The sequence below is a fragment of the Spermophilus citellus genome, assembly GCF_964194105.1.
Source record: "Spermophilus citellus genome assembly, chromosome: 4".
Classification (NCBI taxonomy): domain Eukaryota; kingdom Metazoa; phylum Chordata; class Mammalia; order Rodentia; family Sciuridae; genus Spermophilus; species Spermophilus citellus.
In genome coordinates this window covers 221,793,581-221,819,776 of record NC_138185.1, presented here as the reverse complement: position 1 = coordinate 221,819,776, position 26,196 = coordinate 221,793,581, and the positions used below count along the sequence as shown (strand labels likewise).

Here is a 26,196-nt window from a genome sequence, read left to right as displayed (position 1 = left end):
ACCCAGGGCCTGCGAGTGCCCGGCAAGGGCTCCACCACTGAGCCACAGCCCACGCCCTGAACTTGTCCTGTGAAGTTCTCATTACTATTATACATTGTAAAGCCACATAGTCTCTGTCATAGTCTCGGTTCCTTCCTACCTGTCACGCTAGTGAGGGGCCACACTTGTCACTGGGGCTCTGCCAGCCCCCAGCCAGGTACAATCAGATGCTTTCATGCACCTGTCTGTCCATCTGATGGCAAGGAAACCAAGGGAAATTTGACCCAGCTCCAGTCCCCTCTCCCCAGGGACACCCTCCTGTCCTTGCCAACTGAAGCACTTCAGATAGAATGCTGCCGTGTCCTCAGTGCCAGTGGAGCCTGGTACGCGTAGGGACCGATAGAACCACAGTTCTTGCAGCTTCTGGTCTCCTGGTGGAAACAGACCCGAAGCCAATAGTCCCAGGAGGAAGCATATTTGTGAGCTGCTAGGGGGAGGCCAGGAGGGGAGCACAGGGCTGCTTTGGGCTCTGAGAAGGGTTTGCTGGAGGGAGGTGGGGGTGGTTTCTGGTAGAAAAGCAGAAACAGACCTTCCAGAAGAGGAAACTGCAAGTGCAAAGGCTCTGGGGCAGAGAGAAGAAGGGTACACTGGAGGGTTTCTGCCACTGGAATTGGGGGAAGATGGCCTTCAGAAACAAGACATCAGGAAAAAACCTTTTCCAGCCCCAAGTGCAGCTCTCCTACCTTGCCACGATCTCAGGCTGGCGAGACAGCTCCATCACCGTGAAGGCCAAGTGGTTGGCAGAAGTCTCGTGACCTGCAGGAAGGAAGAAGGGCAGCTGGGCCACACGGGACCGTGGGGTTGCTGGCCACCTGGCTTCCAAGACCCCAGGCTCCTAGAAGCCCATCTGTCTCCAGGGATGGAATATGCAGGAGACATTCCTGTGCCAGTCAGCATCGGCAAGGACCAGAGTCCAGCTATGGGTTCGAAAAGCTCCTCCCTCCAGCCATCTTGGAGCTTCAGGGCCTGGAGGGGTGGAGGGTGCTCACCCCCATATTGCAGAAAGGCAAGCTGGAGCTGAGAAGAATGTGCCCCTGAGGTCCAGCAAGGGAGGAGCCTCTAGTCGCCAGGAATGACAGGGACAACCCTAGCCAGAGGGTAGGCTTCCTGGGGACTGATTTTGAGCTCTAGCAGCCCTGGCGCAATTGAGGGGGTCTGGACCCTCCCAGCTGCCACTGGAAGGAACGTGGGAGTTGCAGATGCTTAGAGGTGGGGGGCTTCCCAGGGGCCACTACTATCCAGCCCAGCCACAACACAGCAAGCAAGCCCTGGGAAGTGAGGCTGCGGGTCCTGGGTAGGAAGGGGGCCAGCCCCACAGCCAGGTCTTGCCCTGGGCGTGCCTCTGCACTGACCACTGTCCCTCCAGGGGTGCTTCCCTCTTGGGCCTGTTTCCTCTCAGGCACATGGAAGGAGAAATACACCTGCCTGCCCTCTCTCAGTGCCCTGGAGCAGACACAGGGCTCAGGGTGGGCTGAGGACAGGAGGGGGTTATCCGGTCCTCACTGGAAGGCTGTGCCCAAGCTTGGAGAGCACCTCCAGCCCCCATCTACAGATGTGGAAACTGAAGCCCAGTCAACTCCAGAAGCTCCATCAGGGCCTGGGTTCCTGGTGCGAAAAAATGAAGCCATTCGTGCCAGACGTGGTGGTGCACGTCTGTAATCCCAGAGGCTCGGGAGGCTGAGATAGGAAGATCACGAGTTCAAAGCCAGCCTGAGCATAAGCAACTCAGTGAGACCCTGTCTCTAAATAAATACAAAACAGGGCTGGAATGAGGCTCAGTGGTCGAGTGCTCCCGAGTTCAATCCCCAGTACCACAAAAAAAAAAAAAAAAAAAAGAGAGAGAGAAAAGAAAAGAAAGAAAGAAGCCACTCACTCAGCAGGTGCTTCCCTCCCGCAGCCTCTGGGGTGCTCCCCCCACCCCCAGGAGCCTCTCCACCCTGTCCCTGCGGCACAGCTCCTCATCCAACAGGAGGCCTCGGCCCGTCTCTGCACTGGACTTCCAGCTGGCCTCGGCTGGTCCCCAGTGCCCAGCGTTCATTCATTTGATCATTCATTTCATCCAGGCTGTGTGGGCACCACTACCCTGGACCTGGAGACGAAGAGGAATGTGCTGTCCCCTGGGGAGACAGACCTTGTGGAATTACTGCAGGTAAAAATGCAGCTTAACACTGGGACAGGCAGAGAGAGGCTCTGGGCGTCATGGGCAGCTCCGGGGGCAGGTGCAGCCTGGGCAATCACTGAGGGCTTCCCTGAGGAAGAGGCAGCTGAGGGCTCCTGGAGGGAGGAGGACTTCTCCAGTGGGCAGTGACACTCAAGGTACATTGGATGAGCAAATAAACAACGTCGTCAGCATGTCTGTTTGTGCCATCTACGCGAAGGACGCCTCACCAATTCTGAGGAAGGGGAAACCCTGAACCCTCACACCAAGCCCGCCCACAGCTGCCAGCTCCATGAGCAAGTCAGAATCGAGGTCACCAAGACAGCCCCCTCAGACCCGCGGCGGGACTGTGCTCAGAGATCCTGAGAAATCTCTCAGGCCAGGGTTAAGTGACCAGCAGTGCCCACCATTCCTGCAGAACTCTGAGCCTGGGCCACCCGGGAGGTACAAACCAGCAATGAAGAAGGTGACAAAGTTGTCCAGCAGAACCTCATCGTCCTGGGCTCCCTCTTCAGCTGCAGGACAAGGAAACCTGTCAGTCCCGGGTCACCCGGGCTGCCTGTCTCCTTTGAAGCCACTGGGGACGAAGGGTCAAGGGTGATGGGAAGGCGAAGAGCCAGTGCCCACCCGCCCGCCCGCCGGCCCTCCCCAGGAGCCTCGCACCTTTGAGGAGCTGGGTGAGGATGTCCGCGGGGACCTTCTCCCCCCGTGTCAGGGCCTCCCTGCGGCGCTGAACCCAGTCCTTGCCAACCTGGCGGAGCAGGCGGACGCTCTGCCGGATCTCCTGGAGTTTCTTCCTCCTCCCTGGCATGAACTGAACGAGAGCCCCACTCAGGACGTCCCCAACACGCGCTTCCCTTCCCCGCCCTACACCCCCAGAGGACTTCAGGAGCCCACAGCAGCACTGGCTGGGAGAAAGGAAGATCAGTCAGGGAGGTGGCAACAGAAACAGGACCCTTCAGAGGGGAAGTCCCACCTGTCCAAGGGCCAGGTGAGAAGGTAAGCAGCGCCCAGTCTTATGGGGTTAACAGCCATGTCTGAAAGTCAGGAGTTAAAAAGTGGACCAGCTCTCGAGGCCATAAATGAAGGTAACGCACCCCGAGTCTGGAGGTTGCAAGGTCAGCTCAGCCTTCAAGACCACAAGGCCAGCGGAGAGACCAAGAAGCCAGGGCCAAGGCAGATGGCATCAAAATCCAGCTCACTGAGGTGAGCGGTAAGCTGCCCTGCTCTGAAGCCCCGTTAGGAACTTTCCCAGGCGTTAACGAGCCAATTCCAGGGGCCGAGGGGCGGGTGAGCTGCAGAGTAGTCACTGTGGTGGCCCAGAGCCTGTGCCTCCTTGGCACAGCACAGCGGGCACCCTCAGCAGACGTGTCAGACAGCCCTGAGACCTAGGGCGCAGGAAGGGGCATCAAGAGCAGGAGCCCAGCAGGCGCGATGGACCTCTACCCCCACCCGCCATGGCCTCCAGGCGAGCCCTGGCTCCTGAAGATGCCATGAAGCTGGGCCTTTGTCCTTTGTTCACCTCTGGGATCTCTGTGCCCTCCTGGCTCCTGCCTTGTGCATAAGAATAAAGAGTGGGGGGCTGGGGATGTGGCTCAAGTGGTAATGCGCTCTCCTGGCATGCGCGGGGCGCTGGGTTCGATCCTCAGCACCACATAAAGATGATAAATAAATAAAATAAAGATGTTGTGTCCACCAAAAACTGAAAAATAAATATTAAAAAATTCTCTCTCTCTCTCTCTCTCTCTCTCTCTCTCTCTCACACACACACACACACACACACACACAAAGAATAAAGAGTGTGCAGCTGTACCACCATCTGGTTTCTCTGCAGCACAAGGCCACCACGCCAGGAACCAGAGCAAGATGCAGGTGAAACCCAAGCGGCAGGCCCCACCCACACCAAATCCTTAGAAATGATGGGAAGAGGCTTTGAACATCTGCATAGCACTGGGAGGAAGGGACCCCTGACCAGGCACAGTGGTACTCGCCCGTAATCCCAGCTGCTCTGGAGGTTGAGGCAGGAGGATGGGAAAATTTGAGGCCAGCCTGGATAATTTAGTGGGACCCTGTCTCAAAATGAAATTTTAAAAGGGTCTGGGAGCATAACTCAGTGGTAGAGCACTTGTTTTGCCTGCATGAGACCCGGAGGATGATCCCCAGCACCACTAAATTAAATTAAAAATTAAAGAGAAGGGATCCCTGAAGAATGGAGCCAGTACAGACTATATCACAAAGGAATAGAATCGATGGCTGTAAAGATGAGGTGGCATGAGGAATGCAAACTCAGAGACTGAAGTCCCAGGGAACAGAAGAGGAACCTGGAGATAACCTCAGGAACACCTCTCCCATTTCTTCCTTCTTCATATCTGGAATAAGGAAGGGATGACTGGAGCTTCTGCAGTCATCTTATAACAGTAAGGTGATGTGCAGAGGACAGTAGAACATTGAGTGGGAAGGTCCAGGAACATGGGACATAGTGGAGCCATCATAACCACCCAGAAAGTCTGCTGCAGGATCACTTAACAGGAGAGAAACTCCTAATTACATTAATGTAATTAAGCCTTGTGCTCCCACTTGAGGTTTTGCATGTAAATCCTGGTTCAGAAGTCACTTCAGCCACACTAGAATTCAAAACCCATTCTGGAAAAAGTACTGGAGGAGGGCTGGGGATTGGCTCAAGCGGTAGCGCGCTCGCCTGGCATGCGTGCGGCCCAGGTTCGATCCTCAGCACCACATACAAACAAAGATATTGTGTCTGCCAAAAGCTAAAAAATAAAAATAAATATTAAAATTCTCTCTCTCTCTCTCTCTCTCTCTCTCTCTCTCTCTCTCTTAAAAAAAAAAAGTACTGGAGGAGGTGCTTCAGCAGAGGCAAACAGCACAGCTACGGCAGCTGGTCATCAGGGAACGGGGCCCAGACATTACCTTGGCCAGAGTGTTGCGGGACGCGCTGATCCCCTCCAACATCACCTTCACGGCCTGGGACAGGGGCTTCTGGGCACCTAACAGCATGCTGGTTTCCATCCCAAAAGCTGCCTGGGAGAGAGAAGGGCAAGGTCACGCCTGGGGAGCAGGAGGACAGCAGATTCAGGCAGAACTGGCACCACTGAGCTGGAGGGGCGGCCCTGGGCTGAGGGGTTCTGTGTACCATGTCATCCACTCCTCATGGTGAGAGGTGACAGGTGACAATTCCACGGGCAGTTGTGGGGTTGAGAGCACAGGGTAACTACTTGATGGACTTGGCTCCCTCCTTCATGGGACGTGTTGGCCCCGGGTGAGGCCTTCCCTGTGTGTCCTGCCCAGCCTCAGTGAATTGCTGGAGCTAACACTGGTGTTGATTCCACTTGCTGCCTCGCATGACCAGTCGCCTGACCTCCTGTCAAAGGGCTGGGCTGGGTCACTGCTGAGTCTGTGTGGCTACCAGCCGGCCACAGGCCCTGGGGGTGCAGAGAGGTGGGTCAGGAGCCAGGCAGCCTCTGCCACCAACCGGCCCAGCTCAGCCGGGCGGCCCCACACCTCTTGGGTCCCGTCTGGAGATCGCGAGAGCAGTCCCAGCCTCACAGTAGGCTGCTCTGGACATCCAAGGAGTCACAAATATGAAACTCCATGAGAAGGGGTGACCCAGCCATGGGGGCGGGCAGCAGCAGGAAGAGGGAGAGAAAGAGACCTCACCCATGTCCCCCCCAGCCCCCTGGCCTGGCATCACTCGTTACCTTGGCTAAGATGTCCATGGTAGCATAGGTCAGCATGTCCTGCATGGACACTGGGGTCTGTCCATCTGCCTTGGCTTCTAGAATCTCCACCAGCTGCTCGGCCTTCTCGTTGAATGTCTCCATCAAGCTGACCAAGGAGCTGAGGAAACACATGAGAATCAACGGCCACCAGCCCCACCCAGGAACTGCCCTGTGCCCCTCTCTGCAGGGAGGACACTGCAGATGCCGTGAGTGGCCTCCCACCCTCTGGCCTCTCCTCAAGGCCTGGATCACAGGGTGGGGTCACGGTCAGGGAGCTGAGCCTTGGGGTTTCACACCCCCCACCCACCCCTTAGGATGGACACTGTCGCTTTGCCCTTGCCTTAGCGGTTTCCTGGGGTCTCTGTCTGCCACTGTGGCCCTCAACTCTGACTTCAAAGGGACATAGCAGCATTGAACCTTTGGGACCTCCTTGAGTCTATGTCACAGCCACCTGGTCCCCTCCTACCCCCCCTCTACAGTGTCCTCTCTCCTTACCTGGCTTGTCCCCAGGCCACCATCCTCAGTCTTTGTTGTCCCATCTCACTCCTGTCCTTGAGCAATCTCAGTGCCCAAGCCTAAGTGGAAATGAGTCCCTAGATGCCATCTGCAGCTCAGAGCTCCCAGCCCCAGTGCTCCCCGCTGACAGTTTTACCAAGAGTGAGATTTTATAATCGGTTTAATATTAATCTGATAGGTATAGGTATTCTTTGTCCTATTCTTAATCTTGAATCATTCCAAATAAAAGTTCTAAAACACTAAAAGGAGAAAATGAGAGGAGGGAAACAAAACAGAGTGGCTTTTACTGAGGAAAGAGAATGGGCTCGTTCTCAGACTTGGCTCCTGCTCAGGACAGGCCTCTGCTGCCCGGCCCCGCCCCTGCCCTGCACGGCACCTGCCAGGCTGCTCCTGGAAGCAGCCACTGGATCTGGTCCCAGTAAAGTGGGACTCTGAAGCCTCTGCTGTCCCAGGGGAGCCTAACTCCCCAGCTCAGGAGGCAGGGTCTGCCTGAGGCTGGCTTCCACCCCCACCCTGCCCTCCTGTTACAATGGCTTCTAGTGCCTCGGCCGCCTCGGGGCTGTATGCAGGAATCTCCTCGGCCTGGAATCTTCTCCCATTCCTCTCCTCATGACCTTCACCATCTCAAGTCCACCTGGCTCTAGATGGACAGGGTCTCCTGAGCCCCAGCCAGCCCGGCGGAAAGATCACGTGAGTCAAGGGCGAGAGACAGGCAGTCAGCATGGGTAATGGATGACCGGGTCGGAAAGATGGGGCTGATCATCCAAGAGAAGGAGATGGAAGGCTGACACCTCCAGAGCACGTCCCCCTCTTAAGCAGTGGCCAGCTCTAGGACACTGGGAGTTGATAGTGAGCAGCCCCGTGTGGCTCCTTTCCTGCCTTTTGGTCACGTAGGCAGGACAGGAAGGTGGGGGAGGGAGGGAAACCTGAGATGTATACAAGGGCAAGACACCTGCCCCCCGACACACACCAGCTCTGGGTCCCGGCTTCTCTCCAGGAAGTCCAGCTCTGTCTCCTAAATACACAGGGCCCTCCGTTACAATGGCCCTCTGGTGCCATTGCCTTCTGTGCTTGCCTTGGCATTTCTGGGGTGTTGAATCCTCAACATGGGGGAATGAGGACTGATCCTGACTTTCAAGTCTGATATCAGATGGGGGGTTGGCAGGGGTCATCACCAAGGTAAGCTCCTCTCACCTCACAGCTTTCTGAGGTGCACTTTCTGTCTCTCTCCTTTCTGGGGGGCAATAATAGGCACTTGTTGGCTAATTAAACATGGTAACTGCAATTCACCCTTCTACAAGACTCGGATGTGAGGGTTCACAGTCTTGGTGGCTCCTAATCACCTGTCCTGTGGGTCAGGAATGTTGAGTTCTGCCAAAGCTGTTTCTTACTGTCCCATCCAGCCTCGGAGTGAGTCTAGTGTCAGTAGACATCGTCCCTTAATCCTGGTTTGCTTTTGGAGACCAACAAAGGGGTGAGACAACTATGAGATTCTGGCTGGGGCCACTCCCCAGTGACTCCCAGTGGGTATCCTACGTGACTGGTTGATTAGATGGTGCAGAGTGAGAACCTCAGTGACATACACCTCCAGATTGGGAGCTGCACTCCCCACGGGCTCCTCCCGAGCACGCTTCCCCTCACTGACCCGACTCTAGCGGTTGAGAAAGGGACACTGTATGTGGAGTGGCTCGTAAGGAAGTGCCTGGGTCCCCCTTGTTCACCTATTAAGCCCTTACAAGCCTGTAGGACTTCTCCCCAGTGATGTCTCTGTGCTCTGCTAGTTTCTTTGGCTGCAAAAAGGGAGGCGTTTTTCGTTTTTTTTTTTTTTTTTTTTTTAATTAATTTTTTATTTTTATTTTTTGATAGTGAGGATTGAACCCAGGGCACTTTACCACTAAATTATCTCCCCAACCTTTTTTTTTTATTTTATTTATTTACTTATTTTTTTTTAAAGAGAGAGTGAGAGAGGAGAGAGTTAGGAGAGAGAGAGAGAGAGAGAGAGAGAGAGAATTTTTAATATTTATTTTTTAGTTCTCGGCGGACACAACATCTTTGTTGGTATGTGGTGCTGAGGATCGAACCCGGGCCGCACGCATGCCAGGTGAGCGCGCTACCGCTTGAGCCACATCCCCAGCCCGGGAGGCGTTTTTCAATTCACTTCTTCCATAAACTCCTCAGAGAAAAGGGTGTTAACCTTCTAACAAACACTGTTCTCCTTACCCTCTGGAGATTCCTTTAGCCTGCAGAGCAGAGGACTATACCCCACTGTAGGTCATTTTTTTATCCTTGGGTCATCACATTTGGAAGTTTAATAGTGGCAGGAGGAGATCATTCATGGCTGCTAAGTGTGAGTCCTCCAGGGTCTCTGGTGTGCAATAAAACAGAGACCCTCACATCCTCACCATCGAGGCACCAATAAATCCAACAGAACCAGGGAGAGAGAGGCGGGTTTGCTGACTGTCAGAAACTCATTTAGGGAGATGTCCCTAATGAAATGGACAATTTTCTCTGGCGCAGGAGACTGAGTTCTGTTTTCTCACACTTAGATGGAGCTTCATTCTCAACAATTCTGTCAGGTTCACCACTAGACTGCACACTGAAAACCTGGGATAAGTTTGGCCTGCAGACATGCAAGAAAAAGTGCCTCATTTTCTTCTGCCACTAAGGCCTGGGAGATGACCTAATCACAGTGGGAAAATGGAGATGTCTTTTAATTTTCTGCATCCAAACCTGGCCTGACTACCAATTGGGGAAATGGAAAAGAGTCTCCAAAGGACACATAAACTATAGCACCACACCTTCAGAGACTAATTTTACAAAAGGAAAAAAAATATTAAAGTACCCTATGCATGAGGTTTTTCCTCTCTTCTCCTTAGCTTTCCAACTATCTTTATCTCTCCAAGGCTTGCAGAGGTCATATCCAAAACCAGTTTGAGACCAAAGGGGGAAAAGGTGTCACTTTTAAATTCAAGGCACTGTAGTACCTAAATGGCTGTCTTATCTGCTCTTGTACTCTTCCACCTGCTTTCTTAACAAGTTCCTCCCTAAACACTATAGCACAGGGAGAAAAATGGAATGATCTCATACATACAAGTCTTATTTACCTTAAAAATCTTTACTTGAGGATTTCAGCACTCTCATTCTCTTAATATCTGGACCAATTCTAATCTGACCCAAAAGTGCACTCTGATCTGATAAAGATGTTCTGCATGCTCCTTTACTAGAATAATTTTGGCTGCATCATTTTTTTAGAACTCCTGCAAATTTCTATATTTTTGAGCTCATGATTTTATTGTGAATTCATATTTGATCCTGCATGTCTAAATTGATATATTTTTCTGATCAGTATTATTTTATCTAGCTATAGAGATTTTTACACTCTTTATTCAGAGGCCAATTTTTCAAGAGTTAGCTTTTAAATAGAGGGGAAATTTTTCCTTTCACAAAATCCTAAGAAGAACATAGACATGGTGACATTGCGAATAAATCCAATAGCCACTGAGGACAAGTGGCCACTTAAACCTTTTATTTCAGTGTCCACCATGTCTGTCAGACTTTGCACCTATCATTTCCAACTGTATAAGACTGCCCTATATTTAAGTCATAATGCAAAGATCTGATAAGCTCTATTTTAATTTCTAGTAGGTTACATCTAATAGAGGCTTTAATAGACATCTGTAGCATTGTCTCCTACCTGTGGAGATATACCTACAAAAGGCTACAAGATCTTTGTTTTCTGTCTGTGTGTGCACACCTGTGTATTGTATTGTTGTGTCTACTTATGTGCTTTTGTCCATATATCAAGTGCATGTTATTGAAATTGGCATATAAATAAATGAGCACTCATAAATTAAAATTTAAATGACAAATAGATTCAAATACATTTTAGTTCATGTGACTAAAAAAAAAGAAGTTCAATTTAAATTCATGAACCCATGAGAGTAAAAATGTCTTTAAAATTACTGGCTCACAAGTTTTTCTAGGTGATCAGACAATTAATATGGTGTTGGTTTCTATAAAATATCTAGAATGTAATATCCATTGTTTCTAGGATTTTTCTTCAACAGGGAAGAGATGGCTAATACTGTTAACTACACTTGTCTGATATCTTGGTTTTACAGCTAAAAATGAGTAAATTAGATTTAACATCAATGGGATTAATCTTCATAAATGATCTCATATATACTAGAGGAGACATTGGATTAATTTGCAAAGTTAAAATGCTAAAACATTGGGCTGGAGTCATGGCTCAGTGACAGAGTGCTTGCCTGGCATGTGTGAGGCACTGGGTTCAAGTCTCAGCACCACATAAAATAAATAAAGAATGGTATTGTGTTCATCTACAATTAATTTTTTTTTTAAATGCTAAAACATCAACTGCTAAATATAAAATCAAATATTCTTGACTTCTTAAATTCCGTAATATATTTAAACATTATATTTATATATTTAAACATCAATCATTTCTGTGTCTTCACTAAAAACAAGGTTATTAAGAGTTAAGATTCGGGCCGAGTTGTAGCTCAGTGGTAGAGTGCTTGCCTTGCATGCATGAGGCCCTGGGTTCAATCCTCAGCACCACATAAAAATAAAGAAATAAAAACAAAGATATCATGTCCATCTACAACTAAAAAAAAAAAGAGAGAGAGAGAGAGTTAAGATTCTATCAGCCAGGCATAGGGGTAGTGGCTTGGAGTTGAGAGATGAGGATCACAAATTGAAAGCCAGCCTCAGCAATAGCAAGGTGCTAAGCAACTCAGTGAGACCCTGTTTCTAAATAAAATACAAAATAGGGCTGGGGTGTGGATCAGTGGTCAAGTACCCCTGAGTTCAATCCATGATACCCCCCAAAAAAAGAGATTGAATCAGGTATAATTTTATATACACAGGATTCAGTTAGGTTTCATTTAAAGTATTATAAAAACAGAATTTCATCTTATTAAAATGGAGTAATTTGTCTAAATTCAGAAATTTTATAAGGATTGTTTCAGAATGTAAATTTTTAAAAGGGTCAATAATTAAGAAAGAAATATAAGAAAATTCTAGGTATGGAAATATATTTTAATATTAAAAGTAAAAGAAAAATAAATGTTTTTGAATGAGAAATTCTTTATGTGGTAAAATTAAAAGTTGCAGAATGTCTAAGTAAGTTGCACAAAATTTGTGGAGGGTAAATCTCAAAAAGTTTGTGTAGCTAAGTTGGCTATAATTAGCACAATCAGTTAAAGTTTTCAAGATTATTTCCTAAGATCAAATATTAATGTGCTGATATAAACCAAAGTTTAATCTTCTAAGTGGTGAAGTAACAAGGATTTCTTAACACATTAATCTGCTTTTACACTACAAGATAACTTCTTGTGTCTGATAAGTTTTGTTATTTAGAGAAAATAGTCTTAAAGGAATTTGGGTTTGTACAACTCTAGTTAAACAACTACTATTATTTTAGAATATTACACTATACTACAGATTCTAAATTTTTCTTTAAAAACTACACTTGGTTAATATAAAAACATCAGTGTAGTTGTGGTGTTATTATTGGCTTCTTTGTATACTAGATGTATCATGTCTTCCAAGTATACAAACCTTTAAAATATATGGTTTAGAAGAATATTTTGTCAAGCTGGTGTACCTTGAACTTTAGTTTGGGGATTATAAAAATTATATTTCTTGCCAGGCATAGTGGCACACACCTGTAATCCCAGCAGCTCAGGAGGCTGAGACCAGAGGATCATGAGTTCAAAACCAGCCTCAGCAATGGCAAGATACTAAGCAACTCAGTGAGACCCTGTCTCTAAATAAAATTCAAAATAGGGCTGGGGATGTAGCTCAGTGGTTGAGTGCTCCTAAATTCAATTCCTGGTACAAAAAAAAGTTTCTTGGTTCATAACTATTATACAAACTAAATATGTTCTTATTCTTTTCAATTTCATTTTGTATTTTCCCTGTAAACTTTATAACTATTGTCTGTTAATGCCTTACACAGGCACAACTTCTAATATAATAACCTGTTAATTTGAGATAATAGGCCATCATCTATAGGACTGACAAGATGTAGGGCTAACTTCCAGTACTAATACTGACCCAGTTAAATGGAAGGAGTAAATAACTGTAAAGTTATAGTCATTAAATTCAAAACCCAGTTCTCATACTTTAAGTGTGATCAAACTGGCCTGCTAGATATTGGAAAATTATATTATAAAAATTATATTTTGAAAACCAAAACTTGGAGATTAAAGTTAAGGAAATAAAATGCCAAGAAAGAAAACAACCAATATTTGGCTCTTGCTCTCTGGAGTCAGCTTGAACCTAAGGACTGAGGGGACTTCTTTCTCTAAGGGCTTTGCAACTCTGGGTCACATGACCTCCCAATCAAGGAGATTCATGAGACCCTGGAGACCAGAAAGCCAACTAGGGTGCATGCTGCAGAGAGGAAGGTCATTGGAGAGGAAAACATCCCTGATCAGCTTGAACCTAAGGACTGAGGGGACTTCCAAGGGAAGCTACATGTGGTCAACAAGACCCTGACTCATCCTGGCAGATGGCATTAGAGTTGCTAAGAGGCTGCTCTCAAATTCCCAATAGTGACCCCCTGAGGAAACTCAGCTGACCCTTAACAATAGATAGGAGCAAGGCAAAATTGACCAGCTTGGTCTTAAACATATAGAAAAATAAGTTATCACCAAATGAGCCATACCTGGGCATTTAAGAGAAAAGAAATAGTTCTCTGAATGCAACCTAAGTTGTACACTGTTACAGCCCCACCAAGAGTATGTAAGGCTGGAGGCTAGGAGAGTAGGAAAGAAGGATTCTTAGACAAGAGTGCCTGAGAAGAGACTATCAGAGTCAGAAGCTTTTTAAAGTCAATTTAAAACCCACAAATTATAGGATTGGGGCCATAGTGCAGTGGTAGAGCACTTGCTTAGCATGTGTGAGGCACTGGGTTTGATTCTCAGCACCTCATATAAATAAACAAAGGTCCATTGACAAGTAAAAAAAGTTTTAAAAAAAACCCAAAATCTTCCTAGCCTCCCACATAGGCAGGCTTTATCTGTGTCTGCTAGTATGATTATCTAGCCCTAAGTGACATAAATAAAGGGATCTCTACTAAACACAGGTTATGTCAATAGAAAGGTACTTTACAAAATTTAGATGACTTTAGGTATCTTAGCTACATCTTATGGGGGCATCTATGACATTATAAAAACTAAGTGTGTGTTTGTATTCCTGATAACTCTGACAGATAACTAATATCCTGAAGATTTGCACTCCCAAGTAGAGGCCAAGTCCTCACTAGTCTTGCCATGGGAACAACTTCTTAGCTCTTAAACCTCCTGGTGAAGAAAAGGTGCTGGTCTCTCTTACCCAATCATCATATTCACTTATTTTACATTAATCTCATCCAGAACCCATGTCTTCTTGTTCCTCTCATATGAGCGCCCACCTCCCAGATGACTTTACAAGCTGTTCTTTTTGAACCAGACTTTTACCATGGACCTTTCAACTGACCCCAAATAGTCCTAAAAGGGAAACCCAAACTGCTTGCTCCATGTTGCTCCCTCCTGGCCTGGAGAAGCCAGAGTGGTCATCACCCATTTCTCCTTACAGCAGTAAGGGTTCCCTTGATCGGAGGGGGGATGAGACAAGGGCAGAAGACAGGCAGTCAGCATGGAGAATGGATGACTGGGTTGGAAAGATGGGGGCTGATCACCAACAAAAAGGAAATGGAAGGCTAACACCTCAGAGCACATCTCTGCTCTCAACTGTTACTCACCCCTCCAGGAATAGCTCCTCCCAACAGGAGGAGTGGCCAGTGAGCATCCCCAGGGGGCTCTTTTCCTGCCTTTTGGTCACATAGGCAAGATAGGAAGTAGGGGAGGAAAGGAAACCTGAGATCTATAAAGGGGCAAGGCACACGCCCCTCCCAGAGACACCAGCTCTGGTCCTGCCTTCTTTCCAGGGAAGTCCAGCTCTGTCTCCAAGGAAGTCCAGCTTTTCTCTGGTGTTGAATCGTCAACATCGGGGGAATGAGGACCCGATCCTGATTTTCCAGACCTGCATCAACAGCACCCTGGAGCTTCTCTTCATAATGCTTACACTGTTTGCAAGTACACATTCATTTGCAAGATAATTTGTACTCCTCTTTTGGAAAAAAAAAAAAAAAAGTCCATTTCAGCTGACTTTTGAGCTATTGTACCAATGCTGAATCCCTTGCAGCTACTGTAGAGAGAGAAGGTTCCCCTGGAGGGCTGGTTGTCCTCACCCCCTTGACTTTCATAGAAAGGATTAGGACCAGGATCTCCCGGCCAAAGTAAAATCTAGAAAAGCAGAAACTGGCAACATACCCTCACACCCTCAGTACAAACACGCACTGGTTTCTACATCATGACCATGTGGGCATCGTCTGCTCAGATCCACGTCCACCTCCTGTCCTCACGAGGGCAGGGACCACACCACCCTGGCTCTTGGTACAGTGACCTTTGTGGAGTGGAAGCCTCCCAGCCTGTGCCACCATTCTCGCTTCTGGGGAAGCGAAGCCGCCAGCTGACCCCCCGACACACTCTTGCACCCACCGGCCCACCTGGAGGGCACAGGAATCAGGAATGGGGCGCCCTCTGCTCCTCGTTCCTAGGATAGAAGCACTCACTGAGCATGAGGGGGGCATGAACCAGCCTCAGAGGGAGCCTCCCAGCTGGGCATCAAAGAGGGGCAGGCATTCCCCTGAGGGGCACACTGAGACAGAGGGAAGAACAGGAGCAAGGGCAGAGATGCCAGCAAGGTCAGTGTATCTAGGAAGCTGGGGCAAGCAGAGGCCAAGGCCCCAGGGGTTCAGGGGCAGACTGAGGGTGGGTGGGGTCTGCCCTTGGTCTTCTGGTGATAGGGAGCCACTGAAAGTCTCAGAGTTGGGGAGCGGCATGGCACACCTGAGTCCTGGCACAACCTCTCCTCCTTGGAGAGAAGCACAGATATATCTTGCTGTAAAAAACTTTGCATGGGGCTGGAGATGTGGCTCAAGCGGTAGCGCACTCATCTGGCATGGGCGGGGCGCTGGGTTCAATCCTCAGCACCACAAACAAATAAAATAAAGATGTTGTGTCCACCGAAAACTAAAAAATAAATATTAAAAAATTCTCTCTCTCTCTCTCTCTCTCTCTCTCTCTCTCTCTCTCTCTCTCTCTCTCTCTCCCCCCCCCCCCTCAAAAAAACAAAACTTTGCATGAAGAAGATGCTCACTAAATATTGGCTAACCACACAGATCAGTGACTAAATATTGTCAACTCTCCTGCTGTCCTATTTGTCCAACATTTTAAAAAACAAATTATGAAGGCATAAAACAGCTAAACTTTTCTGTGATCATATCTTTCTTTTCATTTTAAAATACTTCCATCTTACAATAATAAAATCTTTAGCTGGCATTTAAAAAAAAAAATCTCCAGGGCAGTGAGGAAGTTCATCAGAGAAGGAAGAGCTGGGGTGTGGCTCGGCAGCAGAGCGCGCGCCTAGCACATGTGACGCCCTGGGTTCAATCCTCAGCAACACATAAAAATAAGTAAATAAAATAAAGGTATCATGTCCAACTATAACTAAAAATTATATTTTAAAAAGAGAGAAGGAAGAGAGGAGAAGGGAGGGCATCGGGGAGGCCACAGTGGGGTCTAGGAGAGGCCGCTTCCAGGCCCCAAGGTTACGAATCCCAGAGTGAATTCACAGAGGGGAACTGGAGGACTTCGCCTTCACCACAGAGCCAGGTTCACATGGTGATCAGCACCAAGATGATCACCATCAGCCTCCTGATGCCAGCCTGGAGAAGGACACAGCATGCACCCGAGCTAACCACACAGATCAGCGACAGACCCAAGCTGGAGGGCTATCTGCAAAACTGGCCTGCAGTGTGGAAAGGCAGGAGGTCAAGACGAGACCCAGAAGGGCCCCAGAATGCAGAGGCTAAGGGTCAAGGCTAGGAAATACAAGGAATGCACCTGAACTGGGCCTCAGTCGAGGCCAAACAGCCGGGTTGGCATGGACGACGGAATCTGAGCATGGTTGGGGTGTGAGAGGATGCATGTAGATTAATACAGATTTTCCTCGTTTTAATAATCTAAGTGTAGACACAGTCATTGTCCTTAGAAAGGTCCTCACAACTATTTAATGGCATTCAGTGCATGTCTCTGACTTACCCTCAAATAGTGTGATGTGTGCATTGCATAAAAATACAGAAACATATATACACATCCAAGGAGGAGTGATCTATACATTTTATACAGACATACGTAGATAGAGAAGAAACTGTAAGGCAAATAATGATTTTTTAACAATAGACAAGTGAATCTTGGTTAAAAAAAAATCCAGAAGTCCCATATACTATTAGGGTAATTTTTCTATAAATTTGAAATTATGTCAAGCAAAAGATTGTTTTCCTCAAAATGTTAAACATAGAGTTCCCGGATTACCCAGAGATTCCACTGGGTATGAAATATGTATCGACACAGTGACTACAGAAAGGTCCACAGCACTGTTATTCACAACAGCAAAAGGCAGAAATAACCCAACATCCCCACCTGAAGAACGAATAAGCAGCACAGATACATATGCAAAGGAATATCAGTCAGCAACAAGAAGGAACGAAGCACTGATATCAACAGGCACCAGGGAGTGAGCTGTGGAAACAGTGACAGAAGCAGGGCAGGAAGAAGCGCGTGTGTGGCACTCCTTTTGGATGCAATGTCTGGAATGTGAAGACCCACGAAGTCAAAAAGGAAGCAGTGGGTGAGGTACTGGGGAGAAATGGGGAGTGACTGTTTGGGGTGATGGAACCTTTCTAACTGCAGTGGCGACGGCTGCCCGAGTCTATGAGTGTGGTGAAACCGCAGTTAGACATGCGAAGTAGGCGAGTGGAACGGAATATGAACCAGTTCTTGAAAACAGAAAACATCACCCAAAAATAAGTGAATAAAAGCTAAAATGAATGAAAGGAGCAGCCCAAACGAGGAGTGAAGAGGTCTGGGGGAGTTCCTGGAGAAGGGGGACCTGCCTCTGGCTGCATGGTCATTCTGCCCTTGACCTTCCCAAGCCCCTCGGGCACCTTTCTCTGCCCCACACCCAGTCACCAGTCTGGCTCTCTTTCAACCGTGAGCACCCTCCCAGTCCTCTCTCCCTTCAGCAGGGTGAGGCCTGTGGGTGGAGACTCCCTTCCCCAGGACTGCTGTGCTGTGACCGCCCCGAGCCGGTTGCCATCGCCAGCTGCACTCACCTCCGGCTGAAGGCCAGGTCCATGACTCTCCGCTGCTTGTGCCAACGCTCATAGTCACATTCGGACACCAAGCCCTGGCCAAATAGTCTGTGGGAGACAGAAACTTGATGCAAGACCAGGGTGTGTGGGCAGTAACTGTGTGGTGTGCATGGGTCACCTATGGGGCCGTGAGAAGGTCCTGGGACACACCGTGAGTGCACCAACTGTGCCACAATAAAAATGTGTAGCGCTCAGGTACTAGGCATGGCCTGGCACCCCACAAGTGCCACAATATCACACATCTATTAGAAATAAGACACAGGGGATTGTGTGTCCCAACCTTCACAACCCCACACTCCCAGGAAAGAGCCAATGACAAGAGCAAGGACACCATGCACAGACATCCCCTGTGCCTGCCTGCCAGTGCCACCTCAGCCCTGGGGAGTCCCTGTGCTCCCAGCGGAGGCCCTCCCGCCCCTCAGCTCCTTACCTCTCACCAAACACAGTCTGGATGGCGCGGTACATCTTGGAGTCCTTGTTGTACTTGGTTGACATCAGGAACTTCTAAACATCCCCAAAAAAACAACATAAGCTGAGGTACCCATGAGAGGCTGCAAAGGGCCCTCCTGCAACATGCCCCAGAGCCTTGGCATCGGCTGAGCGCCAGCCCTGGTGGGAAGCTCCACACACAGCGTCTTTCGCAAGCCCTCATCCATTCACTGAGGAGGGCAGTCTTGAGGCCACAGCAACGCCTGGGGATGGGGGATGAGGGAAAGGGGGTCCAGAGGGGCTGAGCCATCTTCCATCCCAGCTGTGGGGTTCCTCACTCCAATGCCACACTCAGGACCCCATGCCACCCCCCCTTCCCAAGCAGCCCAACAGAAGGCGCAGGCTGCTCTGACCCCAGGGTAGGAAGGGGAGAGCCTGGGGGGCTTCAGGTCACAGGAGAGACACTGGCACAGATTCAGACTTGCAGCCCCAAGCAGCCCCAGAGGCCGAGGAAAACCTCCTGGAGGCACAGCCAGCTGTCCCCAGGAGCTGGCTGGTAGCCATGGCAACATCAGCCAGCAGCTGGGTGGCAGCACAGGCCAGTGGTGAGCAGCGTGGGCCCGGATCTGCCAGTCTGAACTGGGATCTGGGCCCACATCCCTGCATGAATGCTGTGGACTCCATGACCCTGGCTGGGTTACTCCGTCCCCTGCCCCTCAGTGTCCCTGTCTTATAAGATGGGCTAAGAGTGCCTGCCCGCTGGGGCTGCTGCGCAGGGAACTGGGTGTGCAGGCGGGGTGCTCAGCACGCACCAGGTGTGAACCAGCACCCTGTGGCTCACCCTCAGACCCAGGTCGCGGAGCTGAGGGTTAGAACTGGCCACGGTCACACTCATGGAGGACACGGGACTTGAACTCAGGCAAGTTGCTGCAGGGCAGGTGAGAAAGGCTGGCATGTGGCTGAGGGCAGTGGGGGCCAGGCACATTCCACAGAGGGGTGTGGAGTGGGGAGGGGTGTGGACGCCACAGAGCCTGGACCCCGAGAGCTGCCCTCTCCGATGCCGAGCTTTGCCCTGTGGCACCAGGAGGCAGTCAGGCTGCTTCTCTACTGGAAATCAACCCAGGGCTGCCACCTTCTGTAATTCTAGCTCCTGGGGTGGAATGTTGATTTTTTAGCTGAAAGAAAACCCCAAAGATGACTGACTTCACATAAAGAGCCATATCCCAGGAACCCTGAGCCCACCCCAAACACTGTCATTTATAAGCTGAGCTCTGTCATCAACCCCTCTGTCACCAGGAGGAAGACACCAATAAAAGCCCACCTCCTGTCCCTGCTCAGAGGTCCCTGAGCTCCTGAGGTCCCCAGCCCATCCGAATCTGAACCAGTCCCTGCTGCCAAGGCAGGACAGCTTCAGCATGGGCTCAAATCAACGTCCCCACTGCCTGGCGTCTCCCAGGGCCTGCTGTCCTTGGGCTAGGGACCCTGTGGTTGCCCGCTGAGCAGAGCTCTGGGCCGGGGCATGCTCAGGAAGGCACGAGCTCTTTTTGCCTCTTCTCTGATGCACACCAGCCCAGGAGGCAGTAAGGGTTCCAGACCTGCCTCCTGCCAGATCAGAAAACAGGGCAGAAATGTGTGACACGTCTGTTTTCCGACACCATTTTGAGACAAGCAGGACAGGACTGTGAACCAAAGGAGGGAGGAAAAAAAGATGTAGGCCTTATGACCTGGTGTTTACCCAGATTTCACCTGGAGGCAATTCCAGGACAATGACACTAAAAGAAGAGACCTAAATACAGTCCATCAGCCTTGCCAAGTTGCACACAGAACTAAGAGTCCAGGAAGGCCAAGGGAAGCTGGAATTTATAAGACACAGAACCGAGAGGAGCAATGCCCAAACGAGCTCCATGCGTGGGGTCACCAGAGTGTTTGATGACCACCAGTACATCTGTTGGGGGACACCATGAGGCTGGGCCAAAGCAGATTCTGAGAAGAGGAGGATTATCACACAACTACAGGCTGGGCAATTCCCAGAGCTTAAACAGAGCCAAGAATCACTCAAGTACCCACCGGCCAGAGTAGACACGTTTCCAACAGGAAGACTTCATTAAAGGCCCTGGGAGAGTCACCGTTTAGCAATAGGAGTAACCTGGCCCTGGAGTAAAAGTCAACTCTGTAGCCATCAATCAATACCTTAATGCAAGCTGAGAAAGGATCAAATTGATCTGCAAGTTACTTTACCATCTGTCTGAATGAAGTCCAACAATTTTTAAAGGAAGAAAGCAAAAACATAGATTTTTTTAAAAACAGAGTCTTCTTCTGTTGCCCAGGTGGGTCTTGAACTCCTGGGTTCAAGTGATTCTCCTGCCTCTTGAGTAGGTGGAACTACAGGTAAATCCACCATGCTTGGCTCTTGAAACAAAATTTAATGCTCAACAATGAAAAATCCATAGTGTAACAAGTGTGATGACTACCCCACTGCGTTTTACACCACCTTATCCAATATTAGCTTTACTTTGCCACAGGGTGAAGTTGTTCTTTGTCTTTCCCTTCCAACCAACTCTGGTCTCCAAATGGAACTTTGTAACAACATTGGCCCGTCATCAATTTAAAAAAAAAAAAAAAAAAAAAGAAAAGTCAAAAAAGAGGGAAGTCTGGCCTATACCCAGGCCTAGACATAATAAATTTGATAGAATGGTCCAGCAGAACTTTAAACACCAGTTGAAATATTATAAATATATTCTAATTGCCTAAAAAATTAGAAAAAAAAACTTGGAGGATTTAAATACCACTACACACCAACATATTCAAAGAATCCACATATCCAAGAAGTTCAAAGAATCCCAAGTAGAATTGATACAAAGGAGCTGGGCACAGGGGCACACACCTGTAATCCCAGTAAACTCTGGAGCCCTGAAGCAGGAGGATCATGAGTTCAAGGCCAGCCTAGGCAACTTAGCAAGATCATGTCTCAAATCAAATCAAATCAAATCAAGTAAGGGCTTGAAAGGTAGCAGCCCTGTGTTGATTTACAGTAGAGAATCAGCCTGACTGCCTCCTGGTGCCCACAGGGCAAAGCTCGGCATCTGAGTGTACCTCTTTGGTGTGCTTGCCTAGCATGCATGAAGCCCTGGGTTCAATTCTTAGTACCACAAATAAATAAACACAAAGAAAAAGACCTACAGGCAGATCATAATTCAATTGCTAAAGTGATAAAGAGAAAGTCATAAAAACAGATAGGCAGAGATGAAGTGGCAACTTGAAGATAGATTGATATAAGTTAAAGATGATATTATCAATCCTAGGATGACCACTGAGAGAGAACGAGAAAAAGCCAATAGCAGAGATAAAACAGAATACTAAACTGTACCTGATCCAAAGAAGGCAGAAAAGGAGGAAGGGGAGACAAACAACAGACGAACACACAGAAAACAAACAGGAACAAGAGGGACTTAAGTCTAACTGTAAAAATAATTACATTAAACATAAATGCCCTCAAGCGCTCCATTTAAAGGTAGAGACTGTCATACCATATACAACCGTAAGAACTCAACTACGAGCTACCTATGAGACACCCACTTTAAATCCAGAACCCCAAGGGTTAATAGTAAAGAGACGCCAGGTGACAACAAGCAGAAGAAAGCTGAAGTGGCTGTACTGAAGCAGAGAAGAGGCACTCCAGGCAAAGAGCACTCCCAAGGGTAAAAACAGACATTTCCAAGAATAAAGGGGTCAATTAAAAAAAATTAGTAAAGTCAAAAAAGAGGAAAGTCTAGCCTATACCCAGGCCTAGACACAGTAAATGTGATAGAATGGTCCAGCAGAACTTAAACACCAGTTGCAATATTATAAATATATTCAAAGAGGTCAGTCCTTCATGGAGACTTCATCCTACTAAATGCATATGTACTGGATAATAGAACACCAAAATACATGAAGTAAAACAGGTAGGACTGAAAGTTGAGACAAACTCATGACTTTGATTGGAGGGTCCAAGACCCCACACCCAGTAATTGTCAGAACAGTTAGAAAGAACTTGGAGGATTTAAATACCACTACACACCAAGTTGATGTAATTAACGTTGCTAAGACACTATTCAGCAATTATGAAATATGCATTCTTTTTAAGTATTTGTAAATGTTTATCAAAATGGACCATATGCCAGGCCCTAAAACAAATTTCAATGAATTTAAAAGAATTGAAATCACAATGAGTATTTTCTCTGATCTTAAAAAACTAAATTAGAAACCAATAACAGAAAAATATCTTGAATATCCAGTAATATTTAGAAATGGAATAACACACATCTAAATAATCCATGGTTCAAAGAAGAAAGCACAAGAGAAGGTTAGAAAATATTTTGAATTGAATTAAAATGAAAATATGACCTACTAAATTTGTATTAAGACAGTTCCCTTTAAGTATTTATTTTATAGGCTTTTTTTCCCTAATACTTTTATTTTGTTAATTTAGGTTTTTTTTTTTTTTTTAATGTGGTACTTGGGATCAAACCCAATGCCTCACACTCTACCAATGAGCCACAACCCCAGCCCTTAAGTGTTTCTTTTGAAAAACAAACAAATGATTTAAATCAATGATATAAACTCTCACCTTAAAAATTAGAACAAGAACAAATTAAACCAAAATTAGTAGAGGAAGAAAATGATAAAATCTGAAATCAGTAAATAAGAAAATGGAAAAACAATAGAGAAGTTGATAAAGCCAAAATGGTTCTTTGAGCCACTCATTCATTTGCCTTGTAGACTGATCAAGAAGTAAAAGAAAACCCAAATGACTATTCTCAGGAATGAAGGAGGGGACATCACTGCAGATCCTACAGACATTAGTAAGATGAGTAAATGTCATGAATGCCTTTGTACCAATTATTCTGACAACTTAAATGAAATGGACAATTCCCTGAAAGACATGAATTACCAAACTCAAGAAAAAACAAACAAACAAAAAATCAGAATGACCAAATGTCAATTAAATAAACTGAGAAGGAAATCCTGACACCTGCTATAATATGGGTAGACCTAGGGGATGTTATGAAAGCAAAATAAACCAATCTCAAAAGAACCAAAATTCTATGAGTCCACCTAGATGAGGTGCTGCAGTTAGTCAAATTGATAGAGGCAGTAAGTGTGGTGCTGATTGCCAGGAGCTGGGGTAAAGGAAAATGGAGATTTATTGTTTAATGAGTACAGAGCCTCAGTTTGGGAAGATGAGGAAGTTCTGGAGTTGGGTGATGGTAAAGAATGCACAACAATGTGAAGGTACTTAATGTCCCTGAGCTGTACACTTAATTAAAACTGTAAATTTAGCAAGGTATGGTGGTGTGCAATTGCAACCCCAGCTACCGGGGAGGCTGAGGCAGAAGGATTGCAAAGTCAAGGTCAGTCTGGGCAACCGAGGGAGACCCTGTTTCAAAATAAAAATTTAAAAAGGCCTGGGGATGTGGTTTAGTGGTTGGACATGTTTGCCTAACAAGGGCAAGACCCTGGCTACCAATACTAAAATAAATTATGCATTTTATGTTATATTTTATTTTATTTTTTTAATTCTTTTTTTTTTAAAGAGAGAGAGAGAGAATTTTTTAATATCTATTTTTCAGTTCTCGGCGGACACAATATCTTTGTATGTGGTGCTGAGGATCGAACCCGGACCGCACGCGTGCCAGGTGAGCGCGCTACCATTTGAGCCACATCCCCAGCCCCTATTTTATTTTATAATACTTTAAAATTTAAAATATTTTTAAGTACATGACTTTTAAAACACATGAAATATTTATTTATTTATTTTATGTACCAGGGATTGAACACATAGGTATTTAATCACTGAGCCGCATCCCCAGACCATTTTTGTATTTAACTTAGAGACCGGGTCTCACTGAGTTACTTAGGGCCTCAATAAATTGCTGAGGCTGGCTTTGTTTTTTGTTTGTTTTTTTTAATTTTTTTTTAAGAGAGAGAGAGAGAGAGAGAGAGAGAGAATTTTTTTAATATTTATTTTTTAGTGTTCGGCGGACACAACATCTTTGTTTGTATGTGGTGCTAAGGATCGAACCCGGGCCGCACGCATGCCAGGGGAGCGCAGTACCGCTTGAGCCACATCCCCAGCCCGTGAGGCTGGCTTTAAACTAGTAATCTCCTGCCTCACTCTCTGGAGCCCCTGGGATTACAGGTGTTCACCACCATGCCTAGCGAAATGTTTAATTTCTCAAAATACAAACAAAACTTCCCTTAAAGCCAAGTCTAGATCCATGGCCCCACTGGTGAATTCTATAGAACATTAAAGAAAATAGTAATACCATTCTTATGCAAATTCTTAAAAAAAAAAAAAACAGAGAAGGGATTACCACTCCTGACCGCCTTGAGTCTGGTATTAACCTGATACCAATACCTGACAAAGGCCCTACAAGAAAGTAAATACAAGAACAAAAAAAACCTGAATCTAGAAAAATAAGCCTTAACATATCATGACCAGGAATGCAAGGTTTGTTAATACTTGAGTATCAGTTGCCACACTCACATAATGCACCATACTAATATACACCTGCAAGTATCGTGAAAGTCTCTATGCATGTTCTTGGTCGCATACTTTAAAAACTCTTAAACTATGTCTGTGAAATTGAGCTTTTTTGAAAATAATCTTTGACCTTCAGTTAGTAGCACCATGGTTGTTCAGCCTGTCTCCTGAAGTGTGCCCAAAGTTAGGGTTGGGGTATTGCTCAGGGGTAGAGCATTTACCCAACACATTTGAGGCCTTGGCTTCCATCCCCAGCACCACAAAAACAAAACAAAGCAAAACCCCACTAACACCACATGTTGTATTTCGCCCCTCACCGCGGCCACGCTGTGTCACAGCAGTATATTTGAAAGTCCACTCTGAAAAATAACAGAGCCAACACTAACTGAGCAAATGGCATGTGCCTGGCATGGGCCCCATGGTTCCAGCCCACTGTTCAAGAGAGGCAACATCCCTGTTTTATAGATGAGGAATCAGGCCCAGAATGAAGTCACTTGTCCTAGGTCCCACAGCCAGCCAGCCATAGAGCCCAGATTTGAGCCTGGTTTGGCCAACTCCAAAGCAGATGATGGGTATTTATTCTTTATTCCTACATGGTACAGACTAATGCCATCTGTCTCGGTTTCCTCATCTCTAAAATGGGGACTAATAAGAACCCCCATCCTGTGAAGATGAAATGGGTCAACAGTGATGGAGTACCTAGCAAAGTACCTGGCACACAGTAAGCACTGCTTGGGTATCTTAGAAGCTTCGTGTTAGGCAAATCCACCCATATTTGATTCTCATCAGAGAGCTTCAAGGTAGGGTTAAAATTGCTGCCTCTTTAGATGAAGAACTGAGGCCAAGAAAGGCAAATTCACTACATTTTAACCAGATGGATCAAATTCCCAGCCCAAACAGGAAGAGCAGAGTCCCCTCCCGCTCCGTGTGCCCATGGCAGTGCTTGGAGGTGGCCCCAGTGGTGGCCTCTTTCTAAGAGGCCCCCCCTTTTGGATCCTTGGGAGAACAGCCCGAATGCATCTGGCTCTGGAGCGGTCCTCCTCGTCCCTGGGACCAGGTTTCACTCCCCCAATCCAGGGAAAGGGAGGGAGCTGCCGTGGAAACCACACCCTCCCTACCTTGACTGACTCAGGGCTTGTGACGATGACCGAGGTTTTGTGGAAGACGTTGACACGCACAACAGGTCCGTACTTCTTAGCCCTGGAAATCAGAGTGACCAGAAAGAGGCTGTCAGCCATCAGAGATGTGCGCCTCAGCCCAGCCTCAGCCCAGGGGGTACCTACTGCCAGGGAAAACAGAAGCGCCCCGTCCCAGAAGGTGCTCAGCACAGGGCAGGAGAAGAACCCCGTGCTGGGGGTCCGGAGGCCTGGGGGTGAGGCTCTGCTCTTGCCCAACCATGGCTGAGTCACATCCCTCTCTGGGCCTCAATTTCCATGCCCATGAGATAGGATTGCAAGACCCTCATTCAATTGCCTGGGAAGGTCTTTCTGGGAACCATATCTTC

General features: G+C 47.3%; 1 protein-coding gene across 7 annotated transcripts in view; it reads right to left on the bottom strand.

Annotated features, from left to right (window-relative positions):
• The window catches only part of CYP46A1 (cytochrome P450 family 46 subfamily A member 1), a 39,173-nt gene that overhangs the window by 6,327 nt on the left and 6,650 nt on the right, over positions 1–26,196 (bottom strand). For all 7 annotated transcript variants that reach the window (XR_014021683.1, XR_014021684.1, XM_081292000.1 and 4 more), the window contains exons 3-10: positions 25,811–25,892; positions 18,168–18,241; positions 17,699–17,785; positions 5,914–6,052; positions 5,126–5,236; positions 2,861–3,011; positions 2,650–2,712; positions 723–795 (exon numbers count right to left, since the gene is read on the bottom strand). Coding sequence is in view for 5 of the 7 variants with exons in the window: in XM_081292000.1 (XP_081148126.1) it covers positions 723–795; positions 2,650–2,712; positions 2,861–3,011; positions 5,126–5,236; positions 5,914–6,052; positions 17,699–17,785; positions 18,168–18,241; positions 25,811–25,892 (780 nt within the window). In the remaining 2 variants the exon portion in view is untranslated. The remainder of the gene's footprint in view (positions 1–722; positions 796–2,649; positions 2,713–2,860; positions 3,012–5,125; positions 5,237–5,913; positions 6,053–17,698; positions 17,786–18,167; positions 18,242–25,810; positions 25,893–26,196) is intronic.